This window comes from Lactuca virosa, chromosome 9, assembly GCF_052849685.1.
Source record: "Lactuca virosa cultivar CGN04683 chromosome 9, Lactuca_virosa_CGN04683_v6, whole genome shotgun sequence".
In the NCBI taxonomy this organism is placed as follows: Eukaryota; Viridiplantae; Streptophyta; class Magnoliopsida; order Asterales; family Asteraceae; genus Lactuca; species Lactuca virosa.
This window is the reverse complement of record NC_136434.1, coordinates 31,879,886-31,890,648: the sequence shown is the minus strand read 5'-3', so window position 1 is coordinate 31,890,648 and position 10,763 is coordinate 31,879,886. Positions and strand designations below refer to the sequence as shown.

The 10,763-nt window shown below is 35.8% G+C and overlaps 2 protein-coding genes across 2 annotated transcripts; one reads left to right on the top strand and one right to left on the bottom strand.

Annotated features, from left to right (window-relative positions):
* Positions 1-568: 568 nt before the first annotated feature.
* ABCG31 (pleiotropic drug resistance 3) lies at positions 569-8,616 on the top strand. Its single transcript, XM_079071656.1, has 24 exons — positions 569-962; positions 1,128-1,248; positions 1,552-1,640; positions 2,486-2,570; positions 2,695-2,851; positions 2,947-3,023; positions 3,118-3,262; positions 3,346-3,647; positions 3,741-4,022; positions 4,277-4,593; positions 4,679-4,839; positions 4,920-5,023; positions 5,141-5,297; positions 5,374-5,436; positions 5,642-5,757; positions 5,829-6,167; positions 6,241-6,531; positions 6,609-6,692; positions 6,772-6,905; positions 6,986-7,213; positions 7,294-7,465; positions 7,552-7,639; positions 7,741-7,907; positions 7,996-8,616. The coding sequence occupies exons 1-24, from the start codon at positions 631-633 to the stop codon at positions 8,263-8,265; spliced, it is 4,281 nt and encodes a 1,426-aa protein (XP_078927782.1). The 5' UTR covers positions 569-630; the 3' UTR covers positions 8,266-8,616.
* On the bottom strand, positions 8,588-10,002 carry LOC145137523 (NAD(P)-binding Rossmann-fold superfamily protein). The gene has a single exon (XM_079071655.1). It carries the CDS (start codon positions 9,932-9,934, stop codon positions 8,777-8,779), a length of 1,158 nt encoding a protein of 385 aa, XP_078927781.1. The 5' UTR covers positions 9,935-10,002; the 3' UTR covers positions 8,588-8,776.
* Positions 10,003-10,763: the final 761 nt, after the last annotated feature.

The following is a 10,763-nucleotide window of genomic DNA, read 5'->3' as shown; positions in this document are numbered from 1 at the left end:
AATTAATTGGAAAATAAATAGACAAAGGGCATTATAGTCATTTTAGACATGGCATGGACTAAAACCGAAACAAAATCATTTGTTATGGACGAAGCGTGCAACTTTTAATGGCACAAGAGGCGATCCGAGTTAACTTTTGAAAATAATGATTAAACATGTCTTTTGACACCTGCATGAGAGACGATTTGGGTAATTTACTTTGTTAACTATGTATTAATGAAATAATAAATATTAAATATGTACTTAAATATCTTATACATATTAATGAAATAATACAAATATAAGGGCGATTAACCTTAGAATTTATTGATTTCATTTTATATGAAACGTGATGACTAAACAGTCAAAATTAAAATATCAAATGCAAAATAGCAGCTAAAGGGGGATATTTTCGTCTTTTCATCACTTCAAAATTCGCGGGCCAACTGTAATCTGCTAAGGAATAGCGTTATCAGCTCGCCGAGAAACTGTTCGTCCCCGTGAACCCTGAACGATCCAATTATGTGTGTGTGTCAGAGATTTAACGATCTCGAAGGCAATACCATTGACAGTTAGGTGTCGAGCGATTTGTTGATCAGTGATCATATCATGCAGACAATTTAACAGGAATATTAGGAAGGGCAGATCTCAATGGCAGCGTCAGATGGCACCGAGTACTTCGATGTGGATATCGAGAGCGGTCATGATATGTTTTCATGGCGGTCAAATGCTGAGGAGGCTCAACGAGACGAGACGGAGCTTCTATGGGCGGCGATAGAGAGGCTACCATCAAGAAAGGAGAAGAAATTCGCGTTACTGAAACGCTCAGTATCCGGATCAAATGGCTCTGAAGAGAGAACGGAAACGATAGACGTTACGAAACTTGATCGGCGCAACCGTTCACTTATCGTTAGGAAAGCTCTCGCTACGTCTGAACAGGATAATTATAAACTCCTTGCGGCCATCAAAGAACGATTCGATCGGTATTAGCATTACTTGATGCTAGGTTTTTAGTTTTACTCACTTCAGAATCTGTTTAAATTTGGAGAAATCTCTATAGTCAAATTTACCGTTTCAATTTTCTTTTGAGGTATTGATGAGTCTAATTTTGTTTTGTTTATCAATTTTTGCATTGATGATGGGAAAAGAGTTGGATTGGAGGTTCCGAAGGTTGAAGTTAGGTTTGAGAACCTGAACATCGAGGCAGATGTAGTGATTGGCTCTAGAGCTTTACCGACTTTAGTTAATTATTCTCGTGACGTGATTGAGGTCAGTGTGGTCATCGTCTCATTCATTTAACGAACCATTCAAATTCGGAACATTAACTTTTGGTCAAAATTTAAGTAGATTTCACTATCAATCTTCATAGGTATGTTCTTTTGTAAGCTTAATGTATTTATTAGTGTTTTCTTCAAATATTTATCGAACACATGCAATATTTATGATGGATAAGTAGCTTCGGTCTTCAAATCTCTAATATATATATAACATGCATTTATGACATGCATGTATGACGTTACCTTTTATATAAGTTGCTTACTGATTTCGTTTTGACTTCACTGGTGCTTGCAGCATGTCTTAACGAATTTGAGGATTTTCCACCCACGGAGACATCGTCTATCAATCTTGAAGGAGATTAGTGGCTCAATAAAACCAGGAAGGTACTATTGTAATTTGTATATGTGCATTGTCTGTCTCCTAATACGTGATAACTTTGAAGTGGAAAATAGAATTTCATCATTTTGCATCCGTAGGAGATGTTCTATTGCATGAATCATAGACACATACATAAAGCGTTTATAAGTGATTTGACTACCATATTTTATATTATAAAATGCTGTTGCAGAGAATTGTTTAATGTCATTTGTTGGCGATTGAATCAAACATAAAACCTTGTAATTTTGAGAGAGAGGTTTGTCCACACTTATACTTGGGAAATTGGTATGCATGGACAATTGCAGAAACACGTATTTTTCCAAGTGTTTGTGTAACAGGAATATGAGTTCAATACAAATCAAGAGATGGAGATAAAAGTTTATTGAGTTTGTATACATAGTAATTACTGGTTACTTTGAGAGTTTGAGGATAATACGGTTTAAGCAATGTTTGTATTAGTAGCAAATTTTGAAACTGAAAAACCATTTTGAAATTGAGTAGTGATCTTAATCCATTTTGAGTCTTAATATGATTGTCATGCTTTTACGACAAGAGGAAAGGGGAAAGAAAATATTAAATGTTCATACTTCATACTATTTAGTAGCACAAAAAGGTGCTAAATTTGAAGCAAGGTAGGCACTATTCAGTTCCTTTTCTTGTTTCTTTCCTTTTTCAAAGTTAAGAGATACATTGTTTTATCCGGAAGCTTAATGATCAAATCTGAAGAGTTTAAACTGATGTGCGTTATTTGAATTTTCCACTACATTACCTCATCACTCTAGGAAATTGATTGTCAAATTAACAAAAGAAAGTGTCATATTAAGTCTATTTCTGTTTGACTTATGAACAGGATGACATTGCTTTTGGGCCCACCTGGTTCTGGGAAATCTACATTGCTCTTAGCTCTTGCAGGAAAACTTGATACTAGCTTAAAGGTATCGATGCACAAAATTTCTTTCTTACTTTTTTTTTTTTTCGAATGTATTCTTCCTGCATAATTGCATAGTTTCGGACATGATCTTGTGATCCTTTTCATTTAACATGCTATATTGTTTTCAGAAAAGTGGTAAGATTACATATAATGGCCATGAATTTCATGAGTTCTGTGTTCAAAGGACTTCAGCTTACATTAGTCAAACAGATAACCACATTGCAGAACTAACAGTACGAGAAACTCTGGATTTTGGTGCTAGATGTGAAGGTGAAGGGTTTGCAGGTTTGTCTTGCTGAAAACCTCTGTATGTTCCCTTTATGGCAATGTTTTCTATTTCTATTTCTATTTCTTTGTCTTGTAATATCTTATACATCCAGGAAACTTGAGAGAACTTACTCGTTTGGAAAAGGAAAATAAAATACGCCCCAGCCCTGAAGTTGATGCATTTATGAAGGTTACCATTTTCAGAATTGTAGTATACTTTCACTACTTCACATACGCATCTACACTGTTATCTGAAAATTAGTTGTATATATGTAAATTACTAGGCGTCCTCTGTTGCTGGGAAAAGACACAGTATTTCAACAGATTACATGTTGAAGGTGCTTGGTCTTGATGTATGTTCAGAGACATTTGTTGGAAATGATATGCTCAGAGGTATTTCAGGTGGTCAGAGAAAGAGAGTTACTACAGGTTCTTTTCTCTCTTTTTCAGTCATAAAAATGGTTTCTTTTGTGAAAAATAAATAGTTTGAGTAAAGTATATTTTATTTTTAGGTGAGATGGTGGTTGGTCCAAGGAAAACCCTTTTTATGGATGAGATATCAACTGGACTAGATAGCTCAACAACGTATCAAGTTGTGAAATGCATAAAGAATTTTGTTCATCAAATGGAAGCCACAGTTCTGATGGCTCTTCTTCAGCCTGCACCCGAAACGTTTGATCTCTTTGATGATCTGGTGGTATTATCAGAAGGCCATGTGGTATATGAAGGTCCTCGAGAACAAGTGCTTGATTTCTTTGAATCATTAGGTTTTCAAAAGCCCCTACGTAAAGGCACTGCAGATTTTCTTCAAGAGGTATTTTTTTATGTTTATTTGATTATTTTTCTAGAATATCACTTTTTTACTAGGAAAGTTTGCTACTGAATGCTGATGTGTAATTTTATATAGGTCACATCAAGAAAAGATCAGGCTCAATATTGGGCTGATTCTTCAAAACCATATGAATACATTCCAGTTTCAAAGATTTCTGAGGCTTACAAAAAATCCATCTATGGAAGGTCTCTGGAGTCTTCCCTTTCTGTACCCTCTGATAAATCTAAGGGTCATGTGTCAGCTTTGAGGAAAAAGGAGTATGGTGTATCAAAATGGAGGCTTTTCCAAGCTTGTTTTTCAAGAGAATTTCTATTGATCAAAAGACATAGTTTTCTTTACATTTTCAAGACCATCCAGGCATGATCTATTTCTTGCTTTTCATGTTTCAAGTGTTTACTTCTGTTACAGAATGTGTGTCATAATATTCTCGTGTCTTGAAAATATATGTGAACAATGTATGCTATAATTACAGAAATTATGGAAATTACACAAAGTATTAACATCTAACACCCCCTCAAACTCAAGAGGAGGGTATGCTTGTGCATATAAGTTGCAATTGATTGTGTGATTTTGAAATGTAACATAACATTTATCTATCACATGACCTACAGGTTGCATTTGTCGGATTTGTTACATGCACACTCTTCATAAGGACAAGATTACACCCCACAAATGTAACAGATGGAAGCCTATATGTTGGTTGCTTATTCTTTGCACTCGTGCACATGATGTTCAATGGATTTTCCGAACTCCCACTTATGATATTCCGACTACCCGTATTTTACAAGCAAAGGGATAATAATTTCTATCCTTCATGGGCTTGGTCTGTTTCTAGTTGGATTCTCCGTGTTCCCTACTCTGCTGTTGAAGCTATTGTATGGTCTAGTATAGTGTATTACAGTGTTGGCTTTTCCCCTAGTGTAGGAAGGTATGCCCTATTTATTGCATCTTATAACTCCTGTCATTAGAATCTTGACATGCTCTTATGACTTGATTACTTCAATTCTTCTCAGGTTTTTCCGTTACGTGTTTGTTCTGTTTTCAATGCACCAGATGGCTTTAGGTCTCTTTCGTACATTGGCTGCAGTTGCAAGAAATGTGATCATTGCCAATACTTTCGGTTCAGCTGCCCTGCTTGTGGTATTCTTGCTGGGTGGATTTATCATGCCCAAAAGTAATTAAATTGCTAAAGTGTTTTTTAGTTTAATTTTCATGGTTAAACTAGTGATTAGAAATTAAATTATCTTCTTTCAGATATGATTAAGCCATGGTGGATTTGGGGTTTTTGGGCGTCACCTCTCTCATACGCACAAAGTGCAATTGCTGTTAACGAATTTACTTCCACAAGATGGATGAAGGTATGTTTCTCTCACCACTTAACACTTATGTATGTATGTATGTATGTATGTATGTATGCATGTCTTCTCTATGATAATACAATGGTGTCATTAAATTCAAACACTACCACTTTACAGAACCTCACTGGTACCAATACTACCCTTGGATACACTGTTCTTCAGTTCCATGATTTGCCTACTGATGATAATTGGTATTGGCTTGGAGTTGGTGTCTTGTTACTTTATGCTTTGGCTTTCAATATCATAGTGACTCTCAGTTTGGATTATCTTAATCGTAAGTGTCACTTATTCATATTTCCATGTCTTAATGTTTTTTTGAAGTCTGGTCACTGTTTCAATTTGTATCACAGCTCTAAAAAGTGCACAGATAGTTCCACCTGATACCAGAGAAAACAATTCAACAGAATCCACAGGTTAATTACTCTTACAGTTGCATGCTTTAAAATTAAAGTTATATACTTATATACCCCCTCCTTCCAAAAAAAATGCAACATTTTTCTTTTTGGGTTGTCCTAAAAATATTTTTTATAAACTATGTGATGTTGCAATTTACATTATGGAGGGAGTATATGTTAAAAAACCTCCAATTTGCAATTTGCATTTTAACTGGTGATGCAGCTGGCAATCAGGCACCACCTGCTGACACTAGTTCTAGAAGACAAGGCATGACTCTCCCATTCAAACCCTTATCAATGACTTTTCATAATGTCAATTACTTTGTTGACATGCCAAAGGTACAACACCTTAAACATGGATAATTCAGTGTCACCATTAATTTAGCTTAAAATTACTCGACTTTTTCCAGGACATGAATTTGGAAGGAGTACCAGAAACAGAAAGGAAGCTGCAGCTGTTGTCAGATGTAAGTGGAGTGTTTTTGCCAGGTGTCCTTACTGCACTAATGGGATCAAGTGGAGCAGGTAAGACCACCTTATTGGATGTCCTTGCTGGTAGGAAAACCGGTGGATACATCGAAGGGGAAATCAGTATCTCAGGCTTCCAAAAAGAGCAATCTACTTTCGCTAGGGTTTCGGGTTATGTAGAGCAAAACGATATACACTCTCCTCAAGTCACAGTCATCGAATCCCTCTTGTTCTCTGCTTTTCTCCGCCTTTCTCCAGATGTCAACGAAAAACAAAGACGAGTTAGTTTCAAGTTTTCCACCATTTTCACCCGATGTAAATTTTCTTATCTGATTGGTCAATTATATTGTGCAGGAATTTGTTGAAGGGGTGATGAAATTAGTTGAGCTTGATAATCTAAGAGATGCTTTAGTAGGCTTGCCTGGGAGTACAGGATTGTCAACTGAACAAAGAAAACGGTTAACAATTGCAGTTGAGCTTGTTGCAAACCCTTCAATCATATTCATGGATGAACCCACATCTGGACTTGATGCAAGAGCTGCTGCCATTGTCATGCGGACTGTACGTAACACAGTTGATACCGGAAGGACAGTGGTTTGCACAATTCATCAACCCAGTATTGAGATATTTGAAGCATTTGATGAGGTTCAGTTTTTACTAATTTGACCTTTATTATAAGTCATGTGGAAACTTTGTTCTTATACACTATGTTTCATCCATAGCTACTTCTTATGAAAAGAGGAGGACGTGTGATTTATGGTGGAAAAGTAGGTGAGAGGTCAAACATTTTGATCAAGTACTTTGAGGTAAAAAAGAAATCCATCATTATGCTTCAAAAGGAACATTGTTTCTATGGTTTTACATTTTCTCTTTTTTCCTTTCCAGAGTATAAATGGAATTACACCGATGCCAAGTGAATACAATCCTGCTAATTGGATGCTTGAAATGACTACACCTGCTGCTGAAGAAAGACTCGGGCAAGACTTTTCCGTGATTTATAAAAACTCTAAGCAATATAGGTAATCTTTTATAATTGGTGTTGTGACTTGTGAGTACTCACTCTAAACAAAAGCTTGATATTTTTAACATCTTTCAATAGAGATATTGAAGCTTTGATTCAACAAACGAGTACTCCACAACCTGACTCTGAACCTTTACACTTCTCTTCCACATACTCCCAAACTGGTTTCTCTCAATTCAGAACTTGCTTATGGAAGCAGAATCTTGTGTATTGGAGAAGCCCAGAATACAATGCTGTGAGATTGTTCTTCACAACTATGTGTGCCTTGATTGTTGGTTCTGTATTTTGGGATGTTGGGTCAAAAAGGTAACATATCATCTGTTGATTGGTTTTTGACATCACATTTCTTGTTAAATAAATAAATGGTTAATTTATTAATTCTGCAGAAACAGCAGCCAAAACTTAATGGTGGTAATGGGTGCTCTTTATACTGCTGTCATGTTTCTTGGTGTAAATAACTCTTCATCTGTACAACCAGTGATCGCAATTGAAAGAACAGTTTTTTATCGTGAGAGAGCAGCTGGAATGTATTCTGCAATCCCTTATGCTATAGCACAGGTAAATAATTATGTTTTATCTTTTTTTTTTCAGTTTGTTTGTTTTTTCTTTCTACATGTGAGTTTTGAGTTTGATTTCTACTGTAGGGTCTTGTGGAGATCCCCTACATTGCGGCCCAGACAATATTATATGGCATCACTACATACTTCATGATCAACTTTCAGAGGACAATTGGTATGATACAATGATACTTATATATTTACCTTCTTTTACTGTGAATAAAATACAATTACAAATTACAGTGTTAGCTTCAATTATTGTTGTGGTTCGTGCAGGGAAGTTTTTACTCTACCTTGCGTTCATGTTTTTAACTTTCACTTACTTTACCTTCTATGGAATGTTGGCTATTGGTCTTGCACCATCTCAACAAATGGCTGCTGTTGTTTCTGCTGCTTTTTACTCATTATGGAACCTCCTTGCTGGTTTTCTCGTCCCAAAACCGGTAACTAACTTTTACCTAATAGCAATGTTTTATTTATTTCCCTTTTTTTTTTTTTTTTTTTTTTTTTACTTTTGTTTTTTGTATGTAGTTAATACCCGGATGGTGGATCTGGTTCTACTACCTATGTCCAATTGCATGGACTTTGCAAGGTCTCATCGGGTCTCAACTTGCTGACGTGGAAGAACCCATCACAGGACCTGGAGGTTTCCAGGGTACAGTGAAAGGCTATTTGAAAGAAGCACTTGGCATAGAATCCAACATGATTGCTCTTTCAGCCTTCATGCTTTTTGCCTTCAGCCTCCTCTTCTTTCTTATCTTTGCACTCTCCCTTAAATTTCTTAATTTCCAAAAAAGATGACCTTCATACTCATACTCACTTCACAATTTTTGTCCACGGGTAAAGATTATCTTCATATTAGGTAAAGGTAAATTAATTAGTTTTGGTGAAGATATTAGGTAAAAAGATAAAATAGTCAAAAAAATTTGGCCAGGTATTAGGTAAAGGTGTTTGAAATGATAGGCACCTACATCTTGCTATCTTCAAGAAAATTTGATTCTTGTTTGAATGTCTCTCACACAAGACAAGATCAGGAAAACCAGGGAAATTGAATTGAATTGGAGTTTAATATTTCATCTATATGTCGTAGAAAGGGGTGCAAGATTATCGAAAAAGAAAAAAGGAAGTCAAATTTCATCAATATATATATTCAAATATCACAACTAGGCACCAGCAAACGAGTGGTACACCACATTCCTTTCCAAATTATATGGGAAAATTTACATTTACACCCCCACAATTATCGCTTTCCTACTTTTCCACCCTACATTTAAAAAAAATACACCTCATACCCTCCAAAACCACCATCATTTCAAGGAATTAGTTTTTCATTCCTCATAACATCAATCCAATGTGATATCGAATCAAGAGCATGATACCTCGTTGTAAACCCGAGTCGATCTGCTTTCTCTCTTGTCCCTAACATCTTTACCGGGCACCGAAACAAAGCATCCAAGAAATACCAGTTAGCCAGATCCTCCATTTCAGTCTCGACCAAACCCTTTTTCTTCACTATCTCCTTCCAAACTGCCCCCTTATCACTCATACACCCTGCAAACGTAAAATCCTCCGACAACATCTCCCAAGGCACAACCGCCCCAAGCTTTTCCCCAATCGCTCCCCATATATCCTTCCAAGTAGAACCATCTCCATTTATTGAATTAAACGCTTGCCCATTGTTTGACTTAACCAAATCATTTGTGGATGCCCAAATTTGTTGTTTGGCTACAAGCCTAGCATCCGAGACATCCACAAACTGCTCTTCAAAACAATCTTTTCTTCCACCAAAAACAAACGGAAGATTCAAATACTTACAAATGGTCCCGTAAACGCATAAACTTCCCATGAAGTTATACAATGTCTTTCGTGAACTCCCGATGATCAAACCAGGCCGATGAACCGACCATGGAACCACGCCCATGAGCCTCTCTTTGAGCAAGTCTTCGAGACCATAATAAAAATTACACCCTTCGACCCGTGGGCAATTCTCATCGTAATAAGAAACCCTTTTCACAAGATGATCAAGAGAACTTCCTTGTAAAGACACATAGTGTTTGGTACCAGTTTGAAGAGAAAAGTGCTTCAAATTGGCTCCTGGGAGGATAGAGTCTAATGCGTTTGACATCATGTCCTTGTTTTGATCATAACATTCTACACTATCTAATGGAAACTGGCTAGCCCATGTGACCCAGAACACATGGGTCACATCATGCAAATGAGAAAGTTTTGTTTGGGTTTCGAAAGGGTCAAGAAGGTTGCATGAAATGAAATGGTAATTAGGGTTTGGGTTTGTGTTTGGTTTCTTGATCGTCGTCATCTCTTGTCGTCTGGCCACGCCATAAACCTTCCATTTGGATTTTGAAAGTAGCTTCTCAAGAAGCTGTTTTCCAACAAGACCAGTTACACCAAAGATGATTGCAACGTCTTTTGGAGCTTTTTTCACTCTTTTCTGAAGCTTTTCGATAGCCATTTTTGAGGCTTTTGGAACTCTCGATGAGGCTACTGAACTTCTTGTTGTAATTTGGTGTCTATGAATGTGCGACGATATGGGTTTATATAGATGTGTGTTCTTTGGTTAATTAATCTCTTTCTAACTCATCTTAATATATTCAAGAAATGTCAAGTGGGGTTTGACTAAGACATGGTATTGGAATCTTTTTGATCCTTGCAAAATTAATTATTAAGATAACAAAATCTTTTTCTCCTAGATATAAAAAGAAAATCTACTTTTTATATAAGGTAACGAATTAAAAATATTGTGTTTGAATTAGTAAACTTTGAGATTTATCTGTTTTAATTAAGATAAGCAATTTTTTTTTCGTATTCTAGTGGATTATTATTAATGGAAAACACCATTGTAATGTTGGCATCAAATCTATTATACGTGTTGAGCAAATCATCATATTACCAATATAGAAAATTTTAAAACGTCGTAACCAAATAATTCTTGTTTTTAAAAATGGTTACTTAAATTAGAATTTTTTAAAAACCTTTATACCAAAAACTTTTGTTTTTAAAGATGATTACTAAAATGTGAAAATAACTAAAGTTGGTTGATTTTTTTATAATCCCGCCTTAATTATAATAAGTAGATAGAAAGGAACGACAATACCTACTATCCTCTAAACTTTGGTATATTAATACGTTGGTGTTTCATAAATTAAGAATATAATACAAATGTTTTAGTTATTAGTAAAATGTTTAACCTTACCTCTTAAGAATGATAAACCAAGAAATTCGTCGACGAGAATTTAAACATTTTGACACTAAAAATGGTATTAACACCGTAAATTGTGTGG

What these genes read in the sequence shown, in the direction of transcription:
- LOC145137523 (XM_079071655.1), bottom strand. Translation starts at nt 9,934, where the DNA reads ATGGCTATCGAAAAGCTTCAGAAAAGAGTGAAAAAAGCTCCAAAAGAC.
- ABCG31 (XM_079071656.1), top strand. Translation starts at nt 631, where the DNA reads ATGGCAGCGTCAGATGGCACCGAGTACTTCGATGTGGATATCGAGAGC. An exon ending in TGGATTTATCATGCCCAAAA is followed by an intron (nt 4,840 to 4,919) that starts GTAATTAAATTG and finishes ATCTTCTTTCAG; the next exon opens with ATATGATTAAGCCATGGTGG. An exon ending in TATTTGAAGCATTTGATGAG is followed by an intron (nt 6,532 to 6,608) that starts GTTCAGTTTTTA and finishes TTTCATCCATAG; the next exon opens with CTACTTCTTATGAAAAGAGG.